Below are 17940 nucleotides of genomic sequence, written 5' to 3'. Positions count from 1 at the left end.
TTTGCTGGATTGTATTCTGTTCATTTCTAGCTAATTCTATTTTGTTCTGTTGTTCATCTGACTGAAAAACTTGCTTAACTCCTCAACCTATTGTTTTAACTAGCTGCTGTACAGCATTTCACTCAAGACTAGTAACTATGAATATAAGGCTAACTGCAAGTATGCTACCATGCACAATGTACTCAAACACTACAGAAATACATGATTGATCACATTTTAGGCTAGATTTGTTACAGAATTATATAGGTATTTGGAGACATACCATGACAGACCTAATAAGGCTAAAGCATAAATACTTCAAGAAGTTTGAAAATTACCATCACTTCAGATCGTTAACACAGCAGCCATCTCTTGTGATGTTTCCAGCCTCTGATGCAGGAGAAAAACCTCTCCTTAGATCAAAATCACCCTCCAAAAATCATATCAAAACCAGCAAGAGTGTACATTCTCTGCATTTGTGAGAATTTTAAGCAAAAATATGCAGAACCAACGTGTGGTGTCCAAGCCCAGAGGCGTGAAATTTGACGTGCTATGTAGAACTGATCAAATGCCATTGCTCCAAAAAATGGTGACACTTTTGGTGATCAAGAGTGAAGTTCGCAAAAAGCTTTGCTGCACAAAAACACCTTCAGATCACTTAGACACACCGCTACTTTGGCTAAAACCATCACAGCCATTCATGCTAAAGTCCAGTCATCCGAAGTGAAGATGTGTAAAGGTTCATGGGAAAATGCGCTGAGTTCTGCAAAGCCACTGCTGGAGGCTTGTTGCTGTGTCAACTCAATACATCTTTATCCTGCCCAATCAAGCAGTACCATCTGATTCACTAGCTCCAGCGCTAAGGACATAACAATCTCTCTCTCTCTCTCTCTCTGTCTCTCTCGCTCCAGACAGATGAATCTTTGTGAAAGTGTGTGACATACTGTCTCTCTCTCTATCCTGCCTTTATGCACCGTCCATATTTTACGCCCATGTCATGTTCCAGGGAGCAGTCATTTCTCCATTGCTCCATCCCCCTCCTGAAGGGCCTTCTCTGGGGAGAATCAGCCTCTTTGTCCTGCCCCTGCACTGCTTGGTACCCCTGAGAGCAGAAGAGACACTTGGGCTATTGTCTCGCAACTTAATAGGCTGAGATTGGTTCAGCAAGAAGCCCATTCTTCATCTGGGAGGGGCGCTGGTGCCTTCATGCCCTTTGGCATCTCTGCCCAAGGTCACGAAGAGGTGCAACAAGCACAGATAAGTGACGTGAATCAAGAGATGTAAAAGAATATGAAAATGGCTGGGAGAGCAACTTGGTTAGTGTGCATTTACAGATCCCCAGTTACAAACTAGAACAATGTTTAATGGGCACCAAAGTCTGGTATGCTCATAAAAAGTAAATGGAGCCTCTGAGTGATCCGCTATGCTATTTGCTGCTACAGGTAATGGTGTAACTAAGATCTTACAGGTCCTAGTAAAATAATAAAAGCTGTCATACAGTCTCATTATAGACATATGGGGAGATAAAACTTCACTCAACAGATAACTTTACAATTCATAATAAGGTACTAGAATTCTGCAATAATAAACTAAAGATTTAAATGAATCACAGAAGTTGGCATTTTAGAATATTTTTATGGGGGCAATCAGTTCTAAATTCTAGTCTTGTAAGCCATTCAAAACATTGAAGCAATTGTTGCTACAACACCAACTCATGATTTATTACCAATAATTTCTACAAGCACCATGATTATTTTGGGAGTTTGACATGAGAACATTTGGAAGAGCAGTGCAGTGTTGGCTGCCATCAAACAGGATAATTCTGTTCTTGATTAAAGTGGAAAAATTAAATCATGTCTTTCTGAGCTCTGCTTTTAACAATAGAGAATGAACAGACTAACACAATCTGTTCTGGCAGGGTTTACACATATGTACATTGTGTAACATCACACAGGCAGGTTCATAAAGCTTACATAATAGCTCTAGATTTGCTCTAGAAGTGTGAATATTTTATTGCTGGAAGGACTTTACTGCATTTAGATCTTATAACGTCACAAGGCATGTGTAACTGCATGTGCAATCTTTGCATGATTGAATATCTATATGTCCTTTTCTGCTTCACTGAAGATCATGTGTATCTCTAAGTAGCATAAAGGCAGTGAGAGTGTGTGTTCATGGAAGTATGGATGACCATCAGTGTGTCTCCTTCCTAGTCAAACAGGGAAAACAGCCAAATGGCTTCTGGGAATCTTTAGACAAATGACAGAGATAAATCACTCTAACACACACACACATGCACACACACACACACGCACACAGTTTCCTGAAGCTCTTTAGTTTAAATGGACAGTTTAAAAGAATTCAAGTGAGGGTGAAATTTCACCACATGCCGATGCTGTGTTTTTGGTACCTAAGAGTGTTATCACATGAGCAGGAGTGCAAATTTGATCTGATAAATGGAGGGGGGGGGGGTGCTACCATCACACAAAAAATGAAGACTAGGCAAGCTTAGTTTTACTGGACCACCACCAGCTCCACTGCACTTGTTACGCAGGTGTTTATTATGTTTATTAGACATACTATAGGACAGGACAGTAAAAATTTCAGTAACTGTTTGAATAAATCAAGTTAGCTTATTTAACAGTACAACTACACTGGACTCTTATATACCAGTCGTGTATGAGATACTATGCCATGCAATCATCATTCAGAGTCAGTTTTAGGCTCAGAGATGTGTAATGTTTTAAAATATGAAATGGTCTAAAAAGAAATCCATCAATCAATCGATCAATATTTATAACAAGTGGGAGGAAGATGATCCCTCCCTCAGATTTGCACCAATGCATGTGATGTAATAAAACTAAGTATGTAGGCCTGATGTGTCTTTTATGGCCTTTTGTGCTAGTTTTAGGCACAATTTGGATGCACTGTGCCTCAGTGTTATGCACAAAACTGGCACACAAGCCTGTCCTCACAGTCTAGGGGCTGTGTGCAAGCTGCACAATGCACTTCCTCAATAAACATTCGAGGAAGGTCCACTCAAAATATGGGTGCAGAAAATGGTTGGAGGTATTAGAAGTGTGGGTTATTGCATAAACCTTGTCTCATTTGATGCACTGGTGTTTCTGCGGTCCTCCTTTGTGCATGCCCACAAAGACCAAAAATGGACACTCATGGCTGCTCTGTACATGCCCTTAGTGTTGCCTTTGGCAAGGACTGCATTAAATGTGATCAACATGGTGGAGAAGAAGATATTCAAATGTGAGTTAAAATACATTTGTTTATTAATTTACTGTTTGGAATTGTGGAATTTGAGGGAAAATTTGTATTCCAGTTTCTTCACTTAATTTGAATGAATTAGAAAATGAACCTGTAACCTAGCAAAATCAAGTGATATAGGTATTGATACGCTGAAAATGCAGGTATGATTGGATATCTTATTTGAAATGAAAATGTATCTAAAAAAATATAGTTCACAAATATATTTGGAATAATGCATTTAAAATCCATTTTAAAAATATACAATCAAATACATTTTGGTTTTGGCCATTTTCATACATCGAAAATCTGGAATATATATATATATATATATATATATATATATATATATATATATATATATATATATATATATATATATATATATGACAGTTTTACACTAACCACCCTCAAAGTCCTATGTCCTCTATAATCACATATTGATGACAAGGATGACCGCAGGACTAGTTCTGTCAGTTTACTAATGTTTGCACTGGGCAGTTTTGTATGGATGTTTTTCTACCTTTTAAACCAGGTGTAAATTTGCAGTGATGTCTCCAAATGTGCTGTTGCAGACTTGTTTTAACAATGGCAGCAGATATAGTGGCTACATAGGCCTCAAACATGCACTAAAATATATTTACCACCGGTATTTTAGCTCTCAGTTTCTGAGAAAAAAGCTTCATTTATGTACATCATTCTCCATTTGTCACTAAATTTTAGTTTTCTGTTTTTGCTCAGAGATTGACAGCTCCATTATTTCATCTCCCCTTCTAACCCAGCACCTTATATGTGTGCAGTTAGTAGGCAGTTGCAGTCCTTTGCGATGTTAATTTGAGACACACTGTGAGCTCCTATTGCGGCCGTATCGAGTTACATTACGTGCCTGAGGTTGTATGTCCATCTGATCCAGTATGTTCTTACATATAAGAGTATGATTTTGTACACTGGGTTGAACACACACACAGACACCTTGCACAAACATAGTGGGTTTAGTGTGTGTAGTGCGAGCTGGTCCCTGAAGAACACAGCTGTGTTAGGGTGTGTACACTCTGACGAGTAATATTTCAGACACTAGGGTGTGAAGCACACACCCACACTCATGCTTTTAGTTTCAGTGTTTATTTCTCTCTGCTTGTCTTCCCTGCTGATTTCTTAAATCTCAGGAAAAGATACAGAGACCTCAGCAATCAGGAGAAACGGGTGAGCTAGAGCTCACAGGCTCCATCAGTCAGAGTTAATGAAACAGATCGGTAAATGATCCGCTGCAGTAAGGGAGTGCTTTTGGTATTTTGTGTCGTACCCCAGCCCAGTCCCACCAGACATTCAACCACGGTGAAGTCATCGCAGCCACTCCTCAAATAGCTTCAGTCTTCCTGCCATCATGTACTCATAAATGACCAGATTACATTGCTGTGCTCTGGGGATGGGACGATAGTGCTGGGAGGTACAAGCAATTCAATATCACAATATGTGACTGAATTGCTGGATTTGTTGATCCTTTTTTTAAAGAAGTTGCTTCCCTAATTTCATAACGTTAATGACCATATGCTTCCTGAGCGCTGGACCTAGCTTCTAGGTTATTTTGTTCAAACTGTTTTGTTCCGCTTGCTTCTCCAAACATTAAAATCTCCCTTTCCAAGAAAAATGTGCACAGTATGATAAATGTTAGAGTATTCTGGCCTAAAACTACCATTATTATGTTATTTGTCATCATACACTATTCTCTTCTGCAACATAATGAGGTTGGATGCTTTTTCTGTTTTGATAGTCACTACAATACCCTGTATCACCAAGCAACACATCATACAACCAATGAGATCCTCCTCCCTCTCATAGCAATAAAGAAATCCTGACTGCTGATCTAGCCACTGATACAAAGGATAATAAATACAGAAGGCTTACTAGCAATAACATTACCAATATGGCTTCTTTCTGCCTTTAACACAGCCAACACTTATATCTTAAACAGCCAGGACCCGCTGGTGGGCCCAAAGTCCTACCACACACTTCTATAATGTAAGGATAGCTCAGCTCTCTCAAGTCCCTGTAGTTACTGAATAATAAGTCTTAGTATGGGATAAGTCTCGGGGTTAAGTATCTGCCACCTTGTAGTTATTCAAATGCCCCCCCCCCCCCCTTCAAGATACATCATCAGATGAGGTTTTTTTTTTTTTTTTTTTTTTAGGAGTCTTTCAAATTGAGGATATCACTCTAGAGAGTGGCACCACTGAAGGAGGTGAGTGGGCATAGTTTTATCAGATGAAGCGATGGTCACATTCTTCATTTTGGTCCTTTAGGACATATTTACAGAAATTATGTACCATTGATACACACCATTAATTTATTATTAATATATTTGCAACTGATTTTCTAAACAAGAGCACCCAAAATGATACGCAAACAGAGTTTTTGTTAACTGTCAGTATTAATTTATTATAATTATATTTTAAAATATGTTTTAAAATATATATTTAAAACAGTAGTATTATCATTGTGGCAGCATATCATTAAATTCAGTAACCCATCCCTTCTATCGACAACATCTATCTGTCTAGGTGTGAGTTTACTGATTGAGAGCATACTCTGTTGCTTCTGTGTGACAATAGTTTTACAAGTTTGTGGTTAGAGTTGGTTCTTGTTTTTGAAGGCATCAGATGCTGCCTTACCAAAAACTACAGCAACAGTATGAGATCTTTTTTATTTATTTATTTTTGTATACACATTACTGTAAAGCAGTATGTCTCTGTGTGGTTGTACTGCACAAGAAAAAGGCTGTTTAACAATTTGTATGAATGCATCTACGAACTCTCTTAATAAACATCTGGTTTAGCTCCATAAAACTGAATGTTTAATGTCTTTAGTGACTCACTCTGTCTATTGTACTAGAAAAGAAAAGAAATGACATGGCAAAGTCACCATTATTAAACCATTTCTGCACACTTGAACTTTAGGTTAAGTTCAGTCTCAGTAGCCTCCATTAATTAGGACTTTAGCTAATTAGTAGTCTCAGAAGCCCACAACCAGACCTCTGACCCTACAAGACGTCATATGATTATCAGGCTCCATGTCTCTCTAACAGAGCATGCTATTGTTGTGAGAGAAAGAGAAAGATGGACATTTTCTATGGAATCGATTCCACAAATGCTCCATTGCATGCCTAACATTCCGAGGAGAGTTTATGTAGGCCGGCAGAGGCGTCATTATGCAACAGGCAGATGTTTTATGGAAAGAATATGAGAGAGAGTGACTACAGCATAGGAGCACTAGAGAGTTGGAGGCACAAACAGAAACCTCATTTTAATGGCAGCACTCCCACTTTCTCTCTTTCTCACTGTTTCTCCCCCTCTCTGTCTTTCTCTCCTATCTGCCCTAAGGACTAGCTATAAAGCTATAAAGGCTATAGGGCTGTAGAGACCTCATAATAAAGACTTTGTGGGATAAGGGCTGCATAGGGGACAATGACATCATCCTCTGGAGAAATCTGCCCTGCGTATGTGATTCTCATTTGGAGTGTTGGCTGTGCTCTGGATCAAGCAACACTGCATCTGGAGTCATGGGGAAAAAAGTTTTATTCACTCAATTATACACGTTGCACTACCAACTAACCCCTTAGAACTAGCTTTTCAGTTTAAAGAATGTATTGTATGTGTATTTTTTATTACAGTCCCACAGCAAAAAGCTATTTAAAAAACAATGACACATTCAGACGGAAGATATTTATAAGGATTATGTCGATCACTTTAAACCCAATATATCAATTGAAAAAAGCAAAATACATGCAAATCTATATTTTAAAAAATCATAATTTATATGGTACTTTTCTATATGAAGGCAGCTGTCCCTAATCATAATCTCTAAATTTCAACTTTGGAAAATATTATTTGAATTTTTTTTCCTACTTTAGTAGTAAATTTTATAAATATATGTATCCCAAAGTCTGAAAATCACTGAGTAACATTAAAAATTGTGACCACCGAAATACTTTGCAATGAGGTAAACTTTGTTTTAATGTAAACTATTTTGGTTTTGTGTGTGTACAAAAAAACAAAAATGAATTTTGCATAAGTATTTAACTCTAGTGCTAAATGATGAAATATATTGCCCAATCTAATCAAGAATCTGTGACACTATTTTAAAATTGCAGTCCAAAACCATCATCCAGTCAACCTGAACAAGCAGCAAATCTCCAAGGAATAATGGGTGAAAATGATGCTCCAATAGTGTGCAAAGGTCACAGAAACTTACTCCAACAAACCTGAAGCTGCAGTAAAAGGTTGTTCTACCAAGTACTAGTCTGAAAGGGTTAAATATTTATGCAATTATGCAAAATGTATTCAATTTTTGTTTTGTCTTGTTTTAAGATCTGCTGACGAATAATGAAACTTGACTTGCTTTAACCCCTCAGATGGCCAGATTTAACCCCTGACATGCCCAAAATTGTGTTATACAATTTTGTAACCTAAGAACATTAAAGTCCCTGTAGTTACTGGACAATCAGTCTTAGAACATAATAAACCTGGGATTTTAAGGAGTTAAGACAATATTGCTGTGCAATGAAAAATATTGACTTTAACTACCTGCGTGTCATTGTAATCTAGATGAATTCTCATACCATGTTCTAAACTCATATGTTATAAACACTGCACTTTATCAAGCATCAACAGCAACCAATTAAACTCATAATATATTACTGAGTGTGTTTCACATTCAGTAGCAGACATGGTAAAACATCAAATCAGGAGGTAAACAGTTTAAACATGCAAACTTTTGAGCAGTAAAAATGACGTTCAGAAGCCAATTACCCTATAAGAGGATTCGAAGATAAAATTTGTGATTTGAATACGAAAATGAAGCATTTTAGTGATTTCTGAGAATAAAATACTTGCTATAAGGGTAATTGCTAAAGAATGATTCAGTTCATTATGTTCAGAACCGATGCAAATAGAAATCTGATTTTGTGAATTTTTTTGTGCTGGTTTCCATAGATTGTCTACAGAGTATGTAATTTGGAAGACTTTTCCTGCATCTCTACGCTATTAGAAAAAGGGTTCTACAGTACTTTAGTGATTGTAAACTGGCTCGGCTTGGATGTACAATTCTAGGGGAAAAAAAAGACATTATTTGGCTTTTACATTATATTCACTCTGTCTGTTTACAAAAATAGTAATAGAGCCTTCCACTGATAAGGAAACCAATATTGATTCTTCCATAATATTGCTCCAATGAACGCTTTTTGGCACCTTATTTTTAAAAATGAGGAGCAGAAAAACCTGAGCCTGAACCTGAGAAATTCAGGTCCATTTCTTCTCTAGAACAAATAAAGAGTGTGACATTAGCAGCAGCAGGTGTGCAAGTGACTCACCTGAACGGCCGGGTTGCTTGGCGACAGGCAGTGAGACTTCGCTAAGAGGAAGGACATAGACGTCAGGGCCGTTAGCGGAGGCTGGCGAGGCCAGAGTGGACATGTCCGCCTGATATTCATCACCCTCCGCATTCTCAAACTCCTAACATGACAGGGACACAAAGGGCAATGGTCACAACCAGAAAACAGAGAGCAGAGCGCTCAGAGGGGTGTTACATTGTCATGAGTGTGCTTTGAAGGGCTGGATCATAGAGTGATTATTTGTTGCAGCATAACATTTTAACATGTAATATCTCATCTTGACTAAGAAAGTAGCTTTTCTCGAACTTTGATGATTAATCACATAGCTTTGCCACAAAATGTTGTCATCCAATAATAAGGACACTTTAAACAGTGCTATTTGATGGTAGTCCAAGTAATTTGGCAGTTTTCTTTGGTGTTGTACTTTTACACACTGGATTTGAAATGGAACAGTGTTTATAATGTTAAAGATCAGAATGACATATAAAGGAGAATTTTAGTGAGTTTTCAAAAGTTCTGAGTAATTCAATAAGTGAAATGTAGACAATGTCATTCAAAGTGGTTTAATGTGAAATGATTAATTGTAGAAAAACATACCAACTCAGATTTCTTTACTATGGTGGTGACAGAAACTGGAGTTGCAATGTCTACATGTGAATATAGTCATTTTACTTATTCTTCTGAGTTTTTATATGTAATATTGGTGATGGTAAAATAGTGGAAAATCCAAAAATTCTCTTTGGGCACTATCCTTTCAAGTTCTACATGTATTTTTCCACCATGAACTGATAAAAAACCCTCAAAACTATCGTTAACAATGTCTTAAACAAGAGGCAGTGTATTGGTTAAATGTTCCATGCATGAACTTTGTCAGGTAGCTTTTAGAGCTGTCCGTCATCCAGAGCGGTTTGATGTTAGCGCTTCAGACATCTGGTTCCTATCATCACCATTATAAACAATTCTTACTCAACCAGTTTCTACTTAAAATGGTGCATTTCATATGAAACCACTCTGAATGACTATATTTAACAGTGGAAAAATTGGTGGAATTGCCATTCAAGTGTCTTTACATCTATTTCTGGTGAATTAAACAAAATTTTAGCTTTTAGTTTAGCACTTGGTTGCAACTCCTTTGCAGTTAATAACTACATGAAGTCTGTAATCTACAGACATCATCTGATGCTGGGTATCCTCCCTAATGATGCTTCTCCAGGCCTATATTGCAATAATTCTCAGTTCCTGCTAGTGTGAGGGGCTTTTTGCCTTCAAAATGGTCTTTAGTAAGTGAAGCACATGCTCAGCGGTGCTCAGCTTGGGTGACTTGCTTGGCAATTCAAGAACATTCCTGCAAAACTCTACGGTTGCTTTAGCAATTTGTTTCGGGGTCACTGTCCTGCACTGTTCACTGAGTTTTGAGAAGTATGATTTGAGAAAGTGCTCAGCCAATTGAATCACTTTCTCAGGCAGCCATACATGCCCATGTCATCATGTTTCACACATGATGTGGTACATTTTGGATCAACAGATCCCACGGAATTTCCTAATCCCACTTTGTTAATCTTCATTTCACCTATGCAAAAGACTCTTCAGGCATTTTTATGTACATTCTAACATATTGCAGTCTCGCCTTTCTGTGGTTTGCACTCTGTGACAACGTCTATCATTCTTAATCTGTTCACTGGTCAAGCAACAGCTATGTAGGCAACTAACCAATTACTTTTGGGCCTAGGCATACAAGGATGTGATTCCAGTACTGGTGAGCATATCCACGTAAATATCCCAAAAAACTAAAGTTGATATTCTACACCTGGGTCATTCTACAGAAATGTCCACTTTTCTGTTTATCCATAGGTGTCACTGGTGTTATTAATCTTCATTGGTGTTACATATAAGAAAAGTAACACCAGATACAGTAACACTGACATTTTTGATAAAAAAATGCATTTGACAAAAAGGCTGCTACAGAGCATCAAATCACATGTCAGTCATAGGAAATCCAATAAAAAATGTAATTTGTATTTTTTTTTCACACTTACCTAAGAATAAAGTAGGTCACACCAGTGACTTCAACTAAAAGCTTCATATGAAATCATGAGGTGAATGAGAAAATTTCTGAAAACTGAAAAGACACAGTGGACTTACCATGTGCTTTTTTCACAGATCCTCAAAAACAGGTAAAAGGAAGTCAAATGATGTCATCAGTGTAATTTTTATTTGAAAATGAAAGATTTTTTTGTTACGCAGTAGCATCAATGACATGGCTCCTGGGGACCACAACTTTATTTATGTATTTTATAATATTTATTTGGGATTTGTTTTCTCTGTCATTTTATTTATATATTCCATAGTCATGTCTACATTACTGCAGTTAAAACTGCAAAAAAAAGTTTTTTTTTCTTCAAAATATGGCCTCACCCTTCACACATGGCTGTGGGGATAAGCACTTCTGTGGTGCTTGTAATTCTAGATAACTGATTAAAAAAACAATATTGCCAAATTCATGGCTGAAGAAGGTGTAATTGTTAAAGTAACATATTGCTTTATTGAAAAATATAAATAAATGGTAACCTTAATATTTCTTAAATGTAATACATCTTTTAAATACTAGGGATGCAAAAATGGACGTTTCTATAGTATGACCCATCTTAAACCCTATAGCTTTAAATTGATTGTGCTGCAGTAGAGCCAAAGCAATATCATTAAATCACTGTCCAATTTCTTACGGAGTGTTCTGTAAATTAAACTTTGGAATGTAAAAATAGACCAGAACATTTTGAAGTGATGATGATTGATTGTGAATACTTTGATTAGACTGAATACAGAGTCACACTTTAAAACAAATAAACCTCCATTCAGACCTCATTAAAGAGCATGACACACTAATCAGACCAGAATATGACCCATGGCCCTCTGTTAAGTGTTTTTAACTTTCCATCCAACAAAGACACTACCAGCACAGTGAAAAGACAGGAGAGGGAACATAATATTAGAAACATACATTTTAAAAGAACAATATAATAACTTACAAGAGAACTGATTGCTGCATAATAAATTTGCTAAAACGTCAACATTTCATTTAATGTGGTTTGACATCAAATGAGCTGCTCATGGGGCGGGGGGGGTGTGCTGGGTTTGTGTTTGCAGTTGTATAGTTTTAAGTAATTAAAAAAAAAAAAAAAAAAAAAAAAAAAATATATATATATATATATATATATATATATATATATATATATACATTGAAAAATGTATTTAATGTTCCATCATAGAAAGCCTCACTATTATAAAAATTACATTATTACATTAAAATATAAAATACTATATATAGTCAATTCATGAATGAGAGATACATGAAAGGTGTTGTAAGGCAATTTAGTAATTGGAGTGGTGGTTTTGGATAGTAAATAAAATGGCTAAATTTGCATTGTAGATATCGCAACCTTCCTATAATTACCATTTGTCAAATCACTGTTAATGCCCTTCATTACATCTCAAAAACAATCTCTTATTAAGAGAATATCAGGCACTGATTATTATTCTGTTGTCTAACTGTTAAATGTACAGCAATCTTATGCAAAATTTTAAGGCCAAATTTAAAAAGTTTTACAATGCAGCAGTGGCAGAGGAGGGGCAAAAAAGGACTTGGCAGGGATTGTAAATCGGAAATGCTTCTCCAGATGCTCTTAAAGAGCTGTCCACTGTTCACAGGACTGCTGGGATCTGGGGTCAAAAAGCTGGAAAACCGTGACCTGGAGAGTTTTATACTTTTGAACACTTACACACACAGACACACAGTCCCCTCAGGGACTCCCTGGTCCTCGTCTTCACACGCCCCCATGCTGTCTCCCATAATTCCCGGTTCATCCTCTCTCCTCAGCAGGGAGAAAGCTCTGCTCTTGAGATTTGAGATTACACTCTGCAGATTACAACTTGCTGCCCGTCAGCTACAGCATACAGAGCAGCAGAGTCAGGGTGGATGTGGCGCTGATACAGAAGTACAGGCTATCAAACAATGCCAAAGCACTCCATACAACTCAAAGAAGCTTTATTGGCGCCGGCTTTACTGGCACTCCTAAAGCACAAGCACCTAAGATAAGAATGTTTCAAACCATCTATTAATGAGACAGTCTACAAACAAATAATCTGCACATGTTTAATCTTACTTTCAATCTTTGTCAAAACCCAGTAACTTATGTTTTTTAGATGTTTATTAGTATTATTTTTATTTACCTCACTATCCCTGTTCATACATGTTGGGAACAATGATGGACCAGTAGAAGAAGTCCAAACTTACTTGGAATAAAATCATTTTGTGATTTTTAAAAACATTTTAAAGTTTACTTTTTTAGCCATTTTAGGTTTTTAATATGCAAAGAGACAATAACATCTCATTACATTAATGTAAGTAATGTTATGAATATTACTTACGATTCAGATACAAAAGCAACAATATACAAAATATATTAAAGTGTATAAGTTTCAAAGGAGCATTATGCCTTCTCATAATAAAACTTTCATTTTCTCTGATTCAGGAAGTTTAACAAATGCAAGCATGACTTACCGTTAATTATTCACTGTATTCACTGTAATATTATAGGAAAATAAACTCAGTATTGATGGTCTAACCCATTGGAATTATTATTTAGTTATGAATATTAAGCCTTATTTTTCAGTAACTCCTATGAAATGTAATGTGTAAGTTGAGTAATTATGAGAGAGAGGAGCTGAAATATGTACCCACATGCAGACTCTTAGAGCTTAGAGTGTTAACTCTTTTTAAATTCTATTATTTTATCATTTTCTATTGTTTTACATCATGCAAGGTATGACATTGCTTTACATGTTGGCTTTTCAAAAATAACAGAAAAAAAATGATCAACTGTGGGATTTCATAAAGAAAGTTGTTTCATGTTGTTAAAAATGGAGGAGGATGATCTAACTCTTCTTCTAGCACAGATATAGCACTATTTTTACTCAGCAGTTGAAAATAAAACTTACTCAAATAAAGATATGTGTAGCACATGTTTCCATACTACTGTTAAAATGGCTTTTTTTCCCCCACTCAGCATAGCGAAGCAGGATTCTTGTGAACAATGCGTTCAATGTGTGTGCATATTTCAACAGGAATGGAAAGACATATGGTGCAGAGAGAGAGAGAGAGAGAGAGAGAGAGAGAGAGATCCAGCTATGCTCATGCAGACTGCTGCACTGTTCTAACGTTTTTCAGCTTGGTTAGTCATATCTTGATCCACATATTCTAGCATTGCTCTAACTGCCAAATAATTTTGCCAGAATCAGGCAGATTTAAAGAAAGTAATCTCTGCGTCATGGCACTTTATATTGAGCAAAGCTATCACAAACTTCACCACAATTTGATTTATTTACAATTCTTTACAAACCATTTAAATGCATCATGAAATCCCACCTTGATCTGGTTAGAATAAATGTTTTAAAAGGGATTATTTAAGGGTTCTGTAGTGAAAGCAATGCTTATATACCCATTCCAACTCAAAGAACCATTGAAATGTTTTTTTTTGCATAACTTAGAGACTCTTTATGATGGAGAGCCTCTTCTTTGTGGTTCCTTAAAGAATGTTCTAAAAATGGCTGCGTGTTGCACTAATGGGTTGTAGTATGGTTATAAGTCAAGGAACCCCTTTTCAGTACTATATAGAGCCCTGTTTGCTAAGCGTTATTAAAATGATTTAATGCATTTTCACAAATACCACTATTTAGTTCGGTTACGATTCTTTAAGATGTGAATCAAAGCATAGTGTGATCTCAGATTTCACCTCAATTTAATTATTCGGGTACAATTCAGAATATATGTTTTTTAAATACACTGAATACACAAAATGGACCATAGGGATTATGAATTAGGCACGAAATAGTGAGATATACTACATCTTAAGTTTTACATTTGAAAAAAGCTAATTTTGGCAAAAGTATGAGCACATATTTTACTGAATTTTTATAACTGATTCAAGTTAGAAATTGAATGCAGTTGAATTGCTGCCCTCAAGTTGTGCACATCAGTGAATTTCATAAATAATAACCTCAGAATAGCATAAAACAAAGTTCAGTTCAGATCTTACCTTATCCCATTCCCGAAGCCTTGCTCAAGCTAATTGACCTGTGCTGCTTGTGGTGTATGAGTGGCATGGCCAAAACACCAGTAGCTGGTACCTCTGAGGGCACCAGTGTAATTTCCAGGCCAGTAAGCCTGGTGCCCTCTGCTCCATAAGCCCTGACTGAAGCTTGTTGATTGACAAGCACATTCATGGAGCCAGCAGACGGTGCATGTTAGATCACACGCTGCAGAGAGATGCATAGTACGTCTCTAAAGAGGCAGACAGCATGCAGCAAATGGAATCGTCCCTCTGACTTATAGGCAATGGAGGGAGCAGAGTGAAGGGAGGAGAGAGAGTGAGGGCGGGAAAAAGAAAGAAAAAGACAGAACGACCGACAGACAGACGGATAGACTGATGATATGGGAGATGGATAGCTGGGTGGATGGAAGAAGGGGCAGTTTCCTGTTCTTGTCCAGAGAGAAAAGAGACAGCAGCAGCTGAGAACACCACAGAGCCCCCTACAACGCCCACCCCACAAAAATGTAAGGCTGAAAAAAGAGAGAGCGAAAGAGAGAAGGGGGGGGGGGGGGTGCAGCTTTTCACATTCTGTGCTTATGACATCACTTTTTTTCCTTCCTTTCTCACTGACTTTTTCACATGTGCACAGCAGACCCCCCCACAACCCCCACACACATACTTATGTTTGTTTTATACGTTGTCAGGACACTGGCTCATGCATGTACATAGACTCTGACACTGTTTCCCATTTTTTAACTGTTTCACTGATGGCTGATATCACATCAAGTCAGAAGTATCACTTACAAGCAAGACATGCTGCTGATGCAGTAATACCACCAATTAGGCAGGCTACACTGAACAGTGCTTATGAGAGAACTATGGGCAAACCAACCATGTGTAAACTAACAAAAGCAACAGTGAAGTGGAAGGATACATTTTGTCTCAAAACAAAGTGTAATAGTTGGAATGACTTACTGTATATGATACGCTTTTGGGATCTGTGCACTCATATGATGAAAATCATACTGCCCTTTACATTGTGTGAATTTTTTTTGATGAATGGATCAATAGAAATTGTACAAAATGAGAACTTGTCACATTAACATCCATTCATTTCATGTAAAGATACCTTTTTGGTGATTCCAAGACCCAAAAGCCAAGTGAAAATTCTCATTTTGTCTCATGTTTTTTCTAAGCACCTAATGCAAATTGTGTGTGACTGAGAGTGGAAAGAGAGAGAGAGAGAGAGAGAGAGAGAGAGAGAGAGAGAGAGAGAGAGAGAGAGAGAGAGAGAGATGTTATTTTGGGTTAATAATAATTACGTTTATAACATATTTACATGTGACAGTCACACATGCCCTATGTTATTTTCCCTGAGACCCCAGGCTACTCAGATATGCAATTGTTTGGGATGTAAACGCTAACAGAAATTCTGCGTCTTTATGACTTTTGGTCATTTTGATAAATTTACCTACCGTAGTTTTATTATTATTTTTTTTTTGCTTTTTTGCTTAAAGAGAAACCAGGTTGCACCTCAGATACCCTTTCAGAAATTGTCAGTTGGGAGTGTCTGTGAGCTGGAAGTGCAATAAGTTTGATGGTGATTCCTTATATTACTGATTTTCTTTCCTCTTTTCATCTTGGATTCAGGCTGGATCCACTGCTTTTTCCTGCCCCTCCCCCCACTCTCTCAGCTAAGCAGCATGTACACATCACATGGCTAGCCTTAGCCTTTGTTTTATAAATTTAGATTTACATGGATGTAAATGCAGGATCTAAACAGTGGTTTTCTGAGCTGAATTATTGAGGGAATCATGGCTAAAATCTCAAAGTCACTCTGGACACAGGGTAAGTCAACGTGGTGGCCAACATGGTGTGAGAATTACGTCACGGTTTTAAACTAGAAGTGCATCCTTCCTCTATAATTGTAGACAACAGTAATTCTGTAAAATTCTGTAATTCTGTGTGTTTTTTTTTTTTGCTTCACTTTGCAACAAGCTGGAAAGGTTCGCTCGTCAGCACAATAAAACAAATAAAGATCGAAACAAGTCATCACATAACTTACTATGTAATTAAATATTACAACTTGTTTTTGTTCTCATAACTTATTTTCCCAGTAACTAATATATGTTATTCAGTAACTAATACAAAATAAATGTCATTTTAAATAGGTTATGTTCTGCAGTTATGAGTGTGAGGAATTGAGCCAGCCCTTTAAAGGGTTAACTGTGATGGAGGGGTTTCTTTCAGATTTGTTGAAAAACACAGACAGAACAAAAAATGCCAGCTCATCTCAGCACAGTTATAGTTGCTACAAAAATAATTAGTAATTCATTCATACGAGCATCCACTAAATGACGTCCAACATGACTCAGTGTTTACAAGAACATTCTAAAGCTGCAGAGCGACATGGGAACAGCTCTCTGAATTAGTGGGCTGAATGAATCTAATGACCTGATATTGGATATTAGGTGGAGAAACAATCACTGCAGTGCTGAAAGAGGGAGGAATGGAGTGTTTTCAGCTGCGGATGTCTGAGCTGTGAGCTCCAGCTCCACTGAGAGACACACTGAGAGTTTACAAAAGGCCAAGGACTTTCTCTGCCTCTCTCTCTCTCTCTCTTTTTATGATTCTCCCACCCTATTTTCTCTGGTGTCTTGACCCATTTTGTGTTGCAGTTGAGAAATGCAGTGAGTGCACATAAAACTGCAACCATGTGTCCATCAGAAAACTGCTACACCTCATTTGCCTCCTCGCATTCATCATACACATAAATTCATAGTCCATCAGTTTTTATATGGCTTTTCAGTGTACAGTAATCATTAGAGTCATTTAGATCGAAGCAACACATATCGAATGTTTGGGGACACTTGCATTCTTTTGAAATTGTCTACAAACATGTTTGCTTTTCTCTGCTACTTTTTCAATTAAGAAAAAAATACCTGCTAAGGTTTTGTGATTTGGGTATATTTTGCTTCAACATGCAGATACATGTTGCTCAAAGTGTCTTTCATGGTATGAAGTATGCCCAAATGTGTTTTGCCTAAATAATGTCTTAGCAATTTACCTAGGTAAGACTTTTGTGAGATGTTTGAGGTACATCTTCCAAAAAAGGCCTAAGAAGCTGTGTTTAATACTTTAAATCGCTGAAAACTAAAGTATGGCCATTCATTAAAACACACACACACACACACACACACACACACACACACACACACACACACACACACA

At 37.1% G+C, this 17940-nt stretch overlaps 1 protein-coding gene across 3 annotated transcripts in view; it reads right to left on the bottom strand.

Moving 5' to 3' along the window:
* Positions 1 to 17940, bottom strand: part of aatkb (apoptosis-associated tyrosine kinase b) — a 79711-nt gene that overhangs the window by 16382 nt on the left and 45389 nt on the right. The window contains exons 1-2 of one of the 3 annotated variants that reach the window (XM_017701697.2): positions 14716 to 15162; positions 8603 to 8744 (exon numbers count right to left, since the gene is read on the bottom strand). In XM_017701697.2, the coding sequence (XP_017557186.2) occupies positions 8603 to 8705 (103 nt within the window). In that variant the 5' untranslated portion in view covers positions 8706 to 8744; positions 14716 to 15162. Of the gene's footprint in view, positions 1 to 317; positions 803 to 8602; positions 8745 to 14715; positions 15163 to 17940 lie in introns of those variants that run through there. The other 2 variants (XM_017701686.2, XM_017701715.2) reach the window with 2 other exon arrangements.

The sequence above is a fragment of the Pygocentrus nattereri genome, chromosome 13 (genome assembly GCF_015220715.1).
Source record: "Pygocentrus nattereri isolate fPygNat1 chromosome 13, fPygNat1.pri, whole genome shotgun sequence".
Taxonomy (NCBI): Eukaryota; Metazoa; Chordata; class Actinopteri; order Characiformes; family Serrasalmidae; genus Pygocentrus; species Pygocentrus nattereri.
Note: the sequence above shows the minus strand (reverse complement) of the source record. Positions and strands in the feature narration are given on the sequence as shown.